Consider the following 14347-nt stretch of genomic DNA (forward strand, 5'->3'; position numbering starts at 1 on the left):
AGCCAGCTCCTGGTAGGAAAGGCAGTTAAGCCAGAGAAGGAAAGATTTCAAGAGGTAATGCTAACCAACTGCTTGCTTACAGGTATAAATGGCAATACACCCCCCCTAATACACACATCTTATAATTATCCCCTCCATTTCCAAGTTCTGAGTTCCAATGTGTCACCCGGATGGGGGGGTACCACTTCTTTTCAGAGCTTGGCAGCAAGAGCAGTTCTGGAGATGGTCCAGGGAAAGCACGAGGCTGATAGGATGACCCATCAAGTCCCTTTTCCTCTCTGCATTCTCATAGGGGCTTGGAGATCCCCCTCCCTGAGGACTCTGTATCACCTGCCCTATGTTAGGACCCTTGGTGTTGGCTACTTTACCTGCTGAGCGTATCTGTAGAAAATGCTTTGCTGGGAGCCACTTTCTAAAGGACTTCCCTAGAACAAAGGGAAAATAACCAATGTAAAATTTCTGGGGAAGAGGTCACCTGTTTGGTACAGTGAGGGCATGACAAGCCTCACCTAAATCTGAAGAAATTGGCAGTTGGAAAAAATTGAAGGGGGGATTAGAAAACCAAAGTTTGTGGAAGAAAGATGGTTGGGATTCAGCCTAGCCTTGGAGGCCTGGTTTTCTCCTCCCACTCTGCCATCCTCCCCTTTGAGCCACTATTGACCCATTGTGGGATCTCTGTTTTTATTGGTCAGTTGTGAGGTGAGGCAGGACATAAAAGCTACAGTGGAAAGGATATGGCTTTTCAATCAGGAAAGCTTTTCAATCAAATCTTCAGGCACACCTACCTTCAGTGCTCTGAGGTTATAATTGCTGTTTGGATTCCTAGAAAATGACAGAAACAGTGTGACAAGGATGGCTAGCCCCCATCTCACAGGAGGTGAGGGCACCCAACAGCATCTGATAGTTCTGTCATGGGTGAGTGGAAAGCCCTCAGCACCACAGGACATGAAGGGGGCAGCCACAGAGTAGCAGACAGATGAGTATGATGACCACATGTCCAGCCTTTTGGGTGGACATGGTCTGGTCTTCTAACTATTGTCTTTCACAACCAGAAACATATGTATAGTATTGCCACGATGACAATTAGCTTTGTCCCATGTTCCATCTTGAATTGGTGGTAATGGCTACCTGCCAGATGGACTGAGAAAGCCTCCCTCACATTCACTGCAAAGACCACATGACTATAACAATGTCTGCCCCAAGCCCAGAGTGGGTAGTGCTTGTTCATCCTGGTCTTAACCCACTGACTTGGCATTCAAGACTCTCAAGACCATTTTTGTCTCCCCTCTTTGTCACCCCATATTCCAGCCACATTTCAGATAAGTGGACTCACATGCTATAGACCGCCTTCCTGTACATATTGCCAATGCCACTTAATCTCCAACAAGCCCTGTGTTCACCCACATCCCTGCTCCTGCTCAGGTTCTTTTCTTCCACTTGCATGGCCTTCCCCTTTAAGCCATCCAATTCTGTATTCCTTTGAGAACCAGCTTGAGTGCCATTTTCTCCAAGAAGCCTTTCCCAGTCTCTCTGGCCAAAAGTGTTCCCTCCACTCTGTTCTCCCACACAACTTTGCATCTAGCAAGGGCCACATGCTGTTGGGGTCTTAGTTATTGGTTCATAGATTTTCTTGTCCCCCTGGACAAGCAGGAACTGCATTGTGTCCCCACCAAAACAATACACACTGTATATAATGCACAGAGTACCAAGCATAATAACAGAATGCATTTTTATAACATTAAGTAGAATAAAACACTTAGGATCCCATAGGTTCTGTACCTGTTACTGTCTGGTATTTTCAGGAAGATTCGAAGCAAGAACTTGACTTTTTCTCTTTTTGCCCAGGGGACCACAACATAGGTCCCAGGGCTTAAATGGTAGGACTTTGTGAAGTTGCACCCTATGGATTTGTCACCTGTGCCCTCAGCAGCAATTCTGAATTTGGAGAAGAATGTAGATGGCAATTTCTCCTGGAACTGTTGGAACTAGAAGAGACATGATTTTTATGAGAAAGCCCCTATCCCACGCTTGGACCTCAGCCACCAGGACGGACCACTGCCTTCCAGAACCCTCTCTGCTCATCAGAAACTGAATTGCTGGCTCTGCAAAGGGAGACAGTGCTAACTTGAACCCTCAAAAACCCAGTAGAGTTCAGACTATTTCGTCTAGATTCTAGACACTACAGTAAACGCAAAAAAAAAAAAAATGACTCACAATTTTATCTCATTACATCTAATAGCATCCTGTATTTCTGGCTTTTTCTTTCTGCTTATATGTAGAGAAATAGTGACATGGAAAACTAGTGACATTGTTGTTCCAGTGTCTGCTTTCCTTCCTTCCTTCCTTCTTCCCTCCCTCCCTCTCTCTCTCCCTCCCTTCCTTCCTTCCTTCCTTCCTTTCTTTTCTTGGCTTGAGCCATGACTCCCAGCCCTTTATGCTCTGCTTTTGCCCTGGCTGGCCTGGATCACAGTCCTCACTGTAGCTGGAGTGACAGGTATATGCTACCATGCCCAGCTTTTGAACTTTTTGCTTGGACTGGCCTGGAACTGCAATCCTCCTTCCTAATCTCAGCCTCCCAAGCAGTTAGGATTACAGGTGCAAACTACCAGCACCTGACCCAATGCTTAATTTCTTTATGGGCCTCCTAAATCCCTTTCTCTCCTAAACCGTTAGTGACATACTCTGGGCTGCTATAGCACTACACAGTTGAATTCTCTTCACTTCCTCTGTTTCCCCTCTCCAGCAGAGCCCCAAGATTCCTTCTCATTGGAAAATAATAGGCCCTGATCATTTTCCTTTTATTTCAATATTTTCTTAGAGATAAAACAATAAATATAATGCATTCCCTATTATAGGATGTCACATACATATTACATAATAAAACCCCTTACTAAACAAATTTTCCCCACTATAGCCAAGCATGGGGATTTCACTTAGAATAGTTACGCAGCATGAAATGATTATTTATGAGCGGTGCAGTGGAGGAAGAACAGGGAGAGGGGGAAATTTTCTTTTTAGAGGGCTCCAAGGTGAGGCAGGAGATAAGTCACTGCCCCAGGGTTACAGCACAGGGCTGGTGGAACTTCCTGAGCAACTCCCATGGATTTGAGGTCCTGGCTATATTGAGCCTTTCCATCATAAGTAGTGCTGGACCAGTTCTTCTCCAAAGGGCCAGCCACGCCCTCTGGCTCTGGGTATGTGTGGACAGTATGCCTCCTACAATCCAGAAGGTGAGGACAGCCTTGCCTACTTGCTGTCTTGACCTCCCCACTCCATGCACCTCTGCAGCCCTGCTCAGGCTCCCAATCCTTCGGAACAGACTTGCTCAGTGGCAGGCAGATGTGCAAGTGCGGAGTGACAGGAGATCTTGACTCAGTGCTCAGAGGAGCCCGCTACATGTTGATGCAGGACCAGACAGGTGCAGAGCAGACTCTTATACTCTAGGGATGGGGCTTGTGCTTTTCCTGGATTAAGTCCCTAGCTTGGTCTAGCTCTGGGAACTGAAATGCAGACCTGTTTCTTGCACCTGAGTGCTTCCCTCAAAACCCTTCTGGATGTTCCCCTTCCACAGCCAGGGTGCCAGGGTGCCAGGGACCAGAGGCAGATCCTAACCTCCAGCTCTGTGGCTGGACTGATGCTGTGAGCCAGGTCTCCTTGCTGCCAACTTTCTGCCTGGGTTTCCAAGTATCCTCTGCTCTGAGACTCCTTACTCTGGCCTCTGTCTATCTAAAGGGCTCCTTTGGAAGGTCTAGAGGGGCCACAGTCACCATCTGTTGGCCACTGCCACATCTTGTTCCTTTTTCCATCCATTGTGCCTCCCTCTTGGCAAAAAGGTCATTGCCAAGCTCTCAGCTATGGGAGAATCTGAGTGCCTATGAGGGCAGGTCTTCAGAACTCTTTCTTTCTCCATCCTTTCTCATAGTTAAGTCACCTTTCACAATACTGGGCCAGGTTATCTGATTAGAAGGGCGGAAATCTATTTGTTAGAGAAGCTAGACGGTGTGCCTTGATATTGCATGTAAACAGCATGCTTGGCTTGTGGTGGATTTAGGGGGTGAACAAATCCAGGAAGCTGATGGTCTTCCCCAGATGCCCCTTAGTGCTGCTCTTGACTTCAACACACAGGAACTAGCTGCATCAGTCTTCTCTGTCAGGGCCAAACACTTGGAGACAGTTTTACATTCCTACCCCTCTTGAATGTTAAACAAGAGAATCTCCAAGGGTCCAACCTGCAGCTAAATATTTTCTTGCTTTGTTGAGCTGTTTGGAGTTTCTAAGCTTGTATCTGATACAAGATGTAGCAAGACCGAATCTGCAGCCTGGAGCTGGAAGTCTGGTGTTAGAAAAGGCATAACACTTATCAAGGGTCAGCACCAGAGGTGTGAGGACAGTGGTGAGCCATACCTGAGAGTCCACCTGTGGAAGAAAGGAAGAAAGGTGGTTCAGGACATTAGAACACAACAGAAAGGTAAGCAGGTCTCCCAGCTTGGCTCAGGGGCCCAGACTCCTTCTTGTGTGGTCACTCTGTTTCCTGGCACATGGGGAAGACATATGGTTACTCATCCCCTGTGGTTTTTTGTTTTGTTTAGTTTAGTTTTGTTTTTTAAAAAGGAACCCTACTAAGGTGTGGGAAGTAGCAAGAGAGGTGCGGTTACTTACTGTTCAATAGCAATGATGGAAACTCTAGAAGGAAAGGGCTGGAAATAAGACAGAACCTAGGTCAAGTGTAAATTCCCCAAGGTCAATTAAAAATTCCCTAGTGTTGGGAGCTTCAGTGAGAAGGCAATGTCTTTGATTCTTTCAGACCACTATTTCCTTTAAATTTCCTTTGTAGGAAATTTGTTCTGGGGCAACCAGTGCTTGTAGAGATATACATGTGCATATGAATGGGGAAATAGCTGGGCTCTTCTCTACCATCTGGTGGGAGGAAGCACTGAGGATGCAGTTTCATCTTTAAAGCCCTCTATAGTTTGCAAAGGATATTCATCATAATCCTGCAAGCAGACCCTGGGCATCCTATTTTATGTATAGAAATGGAGGCTCTTTAGGTAACAGAGCTGGGAATAGTGCAAGCTGTGTTGCATCTTTTATAATGAAGCCCTACCACTGCCAGACATGGTCTTTCCTAGGTGGTATGAATTTTGATTCTTGTCCTCTGTGAGCCTGAGCCTCACACATATGGACAGACCACTTGATTTGCCCAGACAGACTTCTCAGTCAGGGGAAAGTTGGGAGGGAGGTAAAAAATCCCAGCCTGGGGGAGGAGCATTGGTGGGAGGGGCTTTGGTGTGAGGATGAAATTTCTTTTATTTTTTTTTTAATTCATATGTACATACAATGTTTGGGTCATTTCTACCCCCTTCCCCCCGCCCCCTCCCTTAACCACCCCACCCCCTCCCTCTTCCCCCTTACTCCCTAGCTTCCAGGCAGAAACTATTTTGCTCTTATACTCTCTCTTCAACAAAATTAGAGATAAGCAATAATAGGAAGGACCAAAGGTTTTTGCTAGTTGAGATAAGGATAGCTATACAGGGAGTTGACTCCCATTGCTGTCCTGTACATGTGTGTTACCTTCTAAATTAATTCTTTTCAAACTAACCTTTTATCTAGTTCCTGGTCCCCTTCTCCTATTGGCCTCTGTCGCTTTAAAGTATCTACAATAGTTTCTCTGTGTTGAGGGCAACAAATGCTATCTATTTTTTTGGGTGTCTTACCTATCCTCATACCTTCCTTGTGTGCTCTCGCTTTATCATGTGATCAAAGTCCAATCCCATTGTTGTGTTTGCCCTTGATCTAATGTCCGCATAAGAGGGAGAACATATGATTTTTGGTCTTTTGGGCCAGGCTAACCTCACTCAGAATAATGTTCTCCAGTTCCAGGATGAAATTTCTTGTCCACTCTTATCCCTCTTCACTGTTCTGACTTCTCCCTGCCTGTTCACACACCAGTGGTATCCAGTTAATGTAAGGCAGAGCAGTGCTCCCACAGCAGATGTGGAGTCATAGCCTGCAGGAACTCCTGAGTCATAGCCATGGGCCTGGAGTCCTGTTTCAGCTGGGTCAGCACTGTACCTACTGAGCACTGGGGACTGCTAAGAGCCTAGTTACTGGCACAGATATTGCCTGCTTCTCAGTCAAACTGCAAAAGGCACCCAAGTGTCTTCTGAGATGTCAAGGTCTAGATTGTTCTTTGGTGTTTAACTCACTCAGGGTCCTGAAAGACCCACTGCAATCTCCAGAGACCCTGAGTAGATCTTAGATCTGAGTGCTTCTTTGATAAGCAGACAGCTGACAAATAATGCATTTCTGGTGAAAAGGAGAAAAGTGAGCTTTGTAATATTTTTAAGATGGGTTTGATTACAATCTTGCTAGGGATCCTGAACTGTAAAATCTTTGGGAAAATCAGTTAACACATGGCTGAGGTATTGCCCAGCTCTAAGGTCCCAGGATCATAGGTGACACTGTGAGCAGCAGCCCCAGGAGTGGTGCACTGGGGCAGCCCTGAGACCCTCTCTTGGCTTCTCACATCAAGAAATAAGAGTTGCTGAGACATTTTTTTTTAGTAGATTTATCTGGTGCTTGAGCTGTTCAATACCAGCTGGGCAGACCAGGTGACCTGATTCCTTCTCAGTTCTTTCTAAATCCTTCCCTCTGGCTCCAGCCTTTTGCTTTCTGAGTTGAAAATTGGGGACTCTGAGGATAAGGATCTTCTTAAAGGGCACTGAGTCAGTAAGGATTCTTGGCTGAAAGCAATGGAAAGCCACCCAGCCTGGGGGAGGGAAGTTGAAAGACATTAATTAGAAGGATAGCTCCTAGAGTCCTTGGGGGATCTAGAAAGTGCAATTGAGATTGTGGGTAGGAGTTGGCCAGACAGCACCATAGGAACTGTCCTGTATTACTGCTACTGTGCTGAAAGATGTGCTGAAAAGAACCCTTGCCTTTTCCTACCCCTTTTATTTAGTTTTTCAATGGTCAAAGCTTGGAGTGACCAGATATGTGGGTATGTGGTGAGGCTGTTGGTGGTGATGAAGGGAATATCTAAGTGGACAAACCGGGGTCACAAATCTACACTTTTTGCATCCCAGGCCTGGGGAGAGAGAATATTTGGCCACTAACTTCTGCAATGGGAGGCTGGGCCCTTCTTTGCACCAAGATTCCCTGAAAGAGGAAAGAGTGTTCAGGTGCCAGGTGGTGATGAAAATGACAAGTGTACACTATTGCATCCTTAGGAGATGTTCTTTGATAGCCTTGAGAAGTTTGAGGCAGCTCAAAAGCATTGTGTTGAGCCCCAACAATTTCTCTTCCATAGAATATACATACCTGGGCACTCAGAGCCTTGACTGTTAAAGAATTAAATAAAAGGAATAAGAACAGGGAAGAGTTTTGAAAATATAATGAGAGAGAGCAGACCCTACAGGCTCTCCTTCTAGAGCCACAGTCCTTGTTTCTCTTGGATCCCTGGGCATCCCAAGAAAGGCAAGTGCCTAAGTTCTGTTGAAAGTTCTGGATGTGGTACCCTAAGTGCTGGGATCAAACACTACCCCTCACCTCTAGCTTTGTCTTGGAAAGGTCATTCTTGCTTTCTGGCCTTTGGCTTTCCACAACTATAAAAGTAGGGATCACTGGGGGGTTTTTTGTTCCTTTTTTATGGGGGGATGTGGAATTAGGGTTTGAACTCAGGGCTTTGCATTTGCAAAGCAGACATTCTGCTGTTTGAGCCACTCCTCCAGTCTACTTTTCTCTGGTTATTTTGGAAATGGGTCTCTTGAACTATTTGCAAGAACTGCGACCCTCCTGATCTCAGCCTCCCAAGTATCTAGGATTACAGGTGTGAGCCATCAGCACCCAGCTGATAACTGGGTTTTGGGGACAGTGAATGTGAACATGCTTGTGATTAGTGACAAGAGGACTTATGACTAATGAGACCCTCAGCCAGTGTGCAGGACTCCTCTCCCAGTAGTGGGGTGTTCAGGAACCCTGCGTGGCCACAAATGGGCTGTGATCCATGTTTTTGAAACCTGCCTTAGTCTCAGTGAGCAGAAAATGAAATCATTCAAGGACACTTTAAAAAGAATAAATAAACTTGAGTCCCGTCTGTTAACAGACTTCTGATATCTGTGGTGCTCACAAAGATGACAGGTGTGTGTGACTGTAAGGTTAGGGGACATTTGGTACCCAGCCCAGCTCTGCCATTAGCTCTGATGTGTCACTTCAACTCACTGCATCCTAGTTTCTTCAACTCTAATGCGAGGAGAGTGGACTCCAGCATTTGAGGAACACATGATCTTATTGATCCACTCTAGTGCCAGGAAGTGGGGGATGGATGGCTTGAGAACCATTCTTTATCTTCAGGAATCATTGAATTGTTTGGGAGAGGAAGAGGCAGCAGAGGTATCAGATTTTCTTTTGTAACTTTTTTCTTTTATATGATATTTTTAAAAAATGAGTTTCCTGGTTACCTCCTCACAGTGGGTGTGTGAGCTGGCAAGTAGGTATGCTGTGAACTTGTTGGGGGTGCCACAGAGGGGAGAGGAGCCTGGGCAGAAGGGAAACCCTGGCTTTGAATAAGCAGCCAAGCAGGTGCTTATGTGAAGATCTCCAAGCTATAGCTGTACTTTGGTCTAGACATAAGAGAGCAAAACATACCTCTGGATTTATATCTTTTTTTTTTCTTAAACAATTCCCCAAATTTTAACAACATAATATGTGCAAGCATCCCTTGGGGAGCTTGTTAAATGCAGATTTTCAGGCTTGGTCCTTGCAGGTTCTGACTCAACAGGTCTGGGGCTGACCTAGGAATCTAGGTCAACAGATGTAGTTACAACAGATGGCCTTGGACCACATCACTTTTGAACTACAGGCATTAGATTCTCAGCATAACAGGAAAACTCAACAAGCAACACAGGCAGAAGGTTTATTCCATTGTAGACATGGTCAAGTCTAATCTTCTCTCCAATTTTAGGTTGTCTTGTAAATTTAGAGTTGGACAGGTAAACATTACAGACCCTTTGGGCTTTATCTCCAAAGTCATGGTGTACCCAATTCTCCCAGTCTGATTGGCTGCTTTCAGCAGTCCAAAGTATGTACAACTGTCCCCAGAAGGCAAGCTCTAAGTCAGACTGCCTTACCTTGTACACTTCGAAGGACAGTGGATATTTCAGGTCTGCTTCCTGTGGCATGACAGTGAAGGACACAACAGCATTGTGTCCTTCCATGAAGTTTTGCACAGAAAAGAAGTAGTGAGAGTCACTCCCAGGTCTTCCTGTGAGAGAAAGAACCTTTACTAGTATTCAGCAACACCCTTGAAACTTCCACTTGGGACCATGTCCAGTTTGTAGAGTTCTGTGGGGTTGAATTATTTAACTCGGGATTTAGAGACCTAATGCCTGGGTTTCTCCCCCCAAAGTTACTAGTTATGGCAAAAGTTTCTTTACATTCTAAGCTGCAGTCTCTTCCTCTTAAAAACAGGGAGGGGAAGTAGAATTCCTACTTGGTAAAAATAAGCTGTAAAGTCAAGCCTATTTTTTAATAAACGAAATTCCAGAGTCATCAGGGATGCATGAATTTATGCATTCGTGTTAACCATCAAGAGTCTTGAAATGGCTTCAATCACCAAGCACCAATGGAGACAGAGAAAACAGGCAGAAAGATGGCAATCCACAGTGATCTTCTACCCAAGCATGCCCATCGAAGTCAGAGCAAGAGAAAGAGAACTAATATGGGGACCCTGAGATTAAAATGCAGGAAGCAATGGAGATAAGTCAGGATAGAGATGAATGGAGCCTCATCAGAAGGTCTGGGTCACAACTGGGAAGCTATGAGAAGCTAGATGGAAGACAAAGACTGTCATGGTCATGGGCTTTCTACAAGGACTGAATAAGACGATGTATTAAAATGTACTTAGTAGCACATAGCACTGGCACCATTCCCTCTATCCATTCAAAGATATTACTAAAAATGGCCCCAACATACAATTTTGGTTAGTTCATTGATGTGCATTAGATCTAGGGAAGAGGGCTTTGGCTATATAGTCAGACAGGCAGAGCTCAGGAAGATGAATCAGTAAGAGTGACTCCACATTTCTGTAGTATCTGCCAGACGCCTCTGGTGAAGAAGCTCTGTGAGTAGCAGAATGATCACAGGAGCCTGAGGTCAAACAGAGGGATACCCTGGGGTCTAGGGTCATTTAGGGAAACCATTTGGGATAGGCAGCTGCAAATATACACATACACACTCATACACTCACAGATGTGTTGTTTATAGCCTCTCTTATCAAGGATGTACTGGCATACTAAGACTCTACAGGGAGTAGTTTCATTCATTAATGTCAAACAAGAAGCAGGAAGTACAGTGAGGGAGGTCACTCTCCTAAGAACAAAATCAACAGCATTCATTTCAGAAGAGTCAAAGGGCTTCTGAGAGGTGCCTACTACTGCTAGTTCATAACCCAGGCAGGGCACAACTATCTTACCTTGTGTCTGGGTGGTGTTTTGTGGGTTTACAGACAAGGATTACTAAGTCCACTGCCTACATTCAGGGAGGCTGAGAGCAAAGAGACACTCTATATTCTCAGAGTCACGAAGTTACTATATGACAAAGACAATGGTTTAACCTAGGTCCTGACTTTTGTCCAGTGCTCTTTCCACAGCCCTTCCCACTGTCCTGGATACTTAATGAAGGACAGGGAGCCTGTTTCACTCCCCCTAGGTGGGTGGAGATGAGCAAAAGGGCATGAAGGTAAGGTATGAAGGGCCAGAAGAGACACATTGGACATTTTCCTTATCACACCCACCAGCAGTCATTTTCCCTGGAGAAGCAGTGGCTGTTCCTTTAGGCTGACAGCCTCTGATCTGGCAGAATGATCACCAATGCCATACATACCTGCAGTGTTTCCTAGGATCACTTGGTTCTGAAATATCATTTGGTCCCATTCTTCATGAGGCATGATTCCACGGTCCAGGATTATTGGCATCTGGTTGCATATGAACAGGCTGGAAAAGTTCTCTTGGAAATCTTGACAAGACATCCTGTGGAAAATGGGTGCATATCACTAAATGACCACTGGTCGTGTCTTCAGGTAGAGGTCCCATATCTTCACCATATCATTTCAGAGTCAGCTGAAGTATCCACCTGTTGACCTACCACTGTCCTATCCAAAGACTGGAGTCTGATTCGGGTGCATTCAGTATCAGTCACCCTTGCATCTTTTCAGTCCCTTTCTCTCCCTTGGTTGGAAGAGCAATGATAGAGTCAAATTCTGGGTTTTGCATGTCACCTGGCAGGAGCTTTATCACTAACCATTTCTATGTCCCATTAATACAACTGTGAGCCCTCTCATGGCCAGTGGGACAGCAAGACTGTATGTGCTGTGGTCTTGCTTGCTATCAGGAAGTTTGTCTTTCCTTAGGGCCCTTTGCCAAATGTATTGTTGCAGTCTTTATAAAAATAAAATGGATTCTGAGCCTAAAATCCCACCTCCTACTGTGATTAAAGTGAAGATATTTGGAATGCTTTTTTAAAGAAAATTTGTCTCTCTGATTCCCAATAACTGAGACCCAGGCTCCTTTTCACACATGCTAAATTTCATTTCAATATGTCGTTAAGTAAACCAGACAACCCCTCTGAGAAATGTCCAACCTCCTCTAAGATGTGTGCATATGGCTGAGCATGTGTCTTTGCAACATCCAGTCTTGCCCGGCTTCTGGGTGATGACAATGATGTCCCACCCGGAATGCCACAGTTGGGCTGGGAAATGTACTTCCTGTTGCTCTTTTGGGGAGTCACACCAGAGGAGACTGGTGCTGCAGGGTCCCCACCATAAGGGTGTGACAACCAGCCTTCTGGTTTCGAAGGAGCTGTTCATTTTAAAACTCTGACACAGATTCCCCTTTGCCATAAAAATGTCCAGGGAAGTACAGTGCTCACCACCTGGATAACTTTCCACCAAGAGGGGCGCACAGCTATTTCCCATCCAAAGATTTTGGTCTCAGTAGAGAAAAAGATCCCTCTAAACAGATCCTGCAATGCTAATTTTCTTCCTCATAAAAGTTTAGAGAAAGCACCAGGAGTTAAGGGCTTGGACAATAAAGACTTAAAACATCATTCTTAAAGAAGGGGAAATACCAAAACTCGCCATCTTCCTTGTTCTCATACAGCTGGCTTTTCCGATGGTCATGAGTTTCCTGCCACTCTTGAGACCTGCATGTGGAGAGACAGACCATAAGGTGGTATCTTCCAGAGTGTTTATCTCAACCACATATGGCTTAGCCGGGGCTCTTTGCATGGGCCACTCTCAGTTCCTGGGAACTAGTGGAGGGTCATGCTACCTAAGGACAGGACTTTGTCATTCTTTACATGATGATGGCTTTCAAACATCTGTCCCCAGACTGCTTCTCTTTCCTGAGCTCTAGACAGATCTATAGTCCATTCCACATCTCCACAAGAGTCCCACTGTGACCTCAAGTCATCTGTCCCAGACAGTCCTCATCCTCCACCCCCTGTTATTGCCAAGTAAGAACACTAGGAGTCTCTTCCTCTCATTGCCCCACCTCTGAACAGTCACCAAATATTTTTTATTGATCCTACTTCCTAACTCTTTTCATAGCCATGCCATTCCCACTCCTCCTTCTGATATCCTAGTTCAGGTCATCCTCCTTTCGCTCTTGAACATTCAACTGGGCTCCTGAACCCATTCCTGACCACTTTCCCACCCAAATTCCACACTGCCATCAAAATGATCTTTCTAAGACATAAGCTTGTTTTGTCATTTCCCTGTCTAAAACATGTCAATGGCACCTATTACTCTTAAGGCAAAGTTCAAACTCCTTAAAGAAAACTGTGGCCTCTGATTACTTGTCCAACTTTACCTGGGTTGTTCCCCATTTCCCTTTTTCATCCCTCCTTCCCCTTGAACTCCATACTCAGCAACCACAAATGTCTTCATTTCTCAGAAGATACCCCCCCACACACACCCATACCACCAACACACACATCTCTTGGCTTTTGCCACGATGCTCCCTCGATCTGGAACACTCTTCTTCCTCTTTGTTCTATTGCCTGCTAACTCTTACTAATCTTTCCTCCTAAAGGGCACTTTTCTGGGAATTCTAGCTCAGCCCCTTCTGTTCACGTGCTTCCACACACATAGTCCATGTAATGCCCTCTTATGAGCACAGCAGCCCCTTGCCCCAATTCTTTCTCAGCACTCAGTGACTTGTGTTGTTATTGCTCCTTTATTTGTTGTTCTTCCTTGCTGGACTTTAAGTGCTAAGAGATCAATGACCTCGCTCTCCATAATATCATCTCAGGTGTTTGAACACATACTTAGGCACATAGTTAGGATGCAGTGGCTTTTTGCTTGTTTTCCTAGTTAATGAATGAATGATGGCCTCTTCATTGGGATGATGCTTTCTGGGGTCTGGTAGAAAGGAGACCCTTCTAGGCAGAATGGAGATGTTTCATCCCATACTTCAAAGTGCAGGCATGTGCACAAACAACAGGCCCCAGAGGCACAAGATTTTAATGAGATTTTTCCCATGGAGGAACCTGGGTCACTTCTGTGACAGGACAGCAAGGCGGGACCACCACTCAGGCTTCAGGCTGCAGGCTGAGGCAGTCCGATGTGTTATTGTAAAATGGCAATTTTATAATTAAGTGATAATTACATTTTCTGCAGTGTGTAAGGGAAAATAAATGTAGTGTAAATCAATATGCTATCGATTCACGCAAGTTTGCCTTTAAGTGTGTGCAACTGAAATTTCAATTATGGCTGAGATTAGACCATCCGGCTCGCTCCATCCATCTCCATTCCTAAAAAGTAGAGAAGAAATCTACCACCTGCATGGAGACAGTGATTATGTGGTCCCCAGCGGTTCCTTCCAATCCAGGTTCTGGTGGGAGGAGAGTGACCCTCTACACCAACCAAGGGACATGTACCTACAGTATAGGGTCTGCTCGGTACCTATCGCTCCCCTGTTCTGAAGCCTTCGTTCACGCCCATCCCTGTAGGGTACGAATTCAAGCTTCAAAACTGGCATCAGGCTCTTCAGTCCTGCCCCCACCTTTCCCTGTTTCAGGCCAGCTTGTGGGACTATACTTGTTCCTGAATAGGAATCATGCCTGTACTACTACTCTGACCCAACGTCTTTTCTGGAGTATACCATACCCCAAGTTTGACAAGTACCCACATAGGTCAGACCCACACCTGCCCCTGGGCTTACAGAGAATCAGAAGTCCTGCCATAGCTTGGCCTGGGGCAGCAGACTGGGTTCTGGGCTGCCCCACATCAGGCCTGGAACACTGATTGACTGCATCTGCCTTCCAGAATTCACTGTTCTCTCTGTATTGA

The 14347-nt window shown here is 45.4% G+C and overlaps 1 protein-coding gene across 1 annotated transcript in view; it reads right to left on the reverse strand.

The window, feature by feature from the left end:
* Nucleotides 1-14347, reverse strand: part of Capn13 (calpain 13) — an 84094-nt gene that overhangs the window by 19272 nt on the left and 50475 nt on the right. Inside the window, exons 9-15 of the mRNA XM_074049442.1 lie at nucleotides 12124-12198; nucleotides 10882-11027; nucleotides 9129-9262; nucleotides 4405-4416; nucleotides 1780-1985; nucleotides 786-822; nucleotides 369-425 (exon numbers count right to left, since the gene is read on the reverse strand). Coding sequence (XP_073905543.1) covers nucleotides 369-425; nucleotides 786-822; nucleotides 1780-1985; nucleotides 4405-4416; nucleotides 9129-9262; nucleotides 10882-11027; nucleotides 12124-12198 — 667 coding nt within the window. The remainder of the gene's footprint in view (nucleotides 1-368; nucleotides 426-785; nucleotides 823-1779; nucleotides 1986-4404; nucleotides 4417-9128; nucleotides 9263-10881; nucleotides 11028-12123; nucleotides 12199-14347) is intronic.

The sequence above is a fragment of the Castor canadensis genome, chromosome 12, assembly GCF_047511655.1.
Source record: "Castor canadensis chromosome 12, mCasCan1.hap1v2, whole genome shotgun sequence".
In the NCBI taxonomy this organism is placed as follows: domain Eukaryota; kingdom Metazoa; phylum Chordata; class Mammalia; order Rodentia; family Castoridae; genus Castor; species Castor canadensis.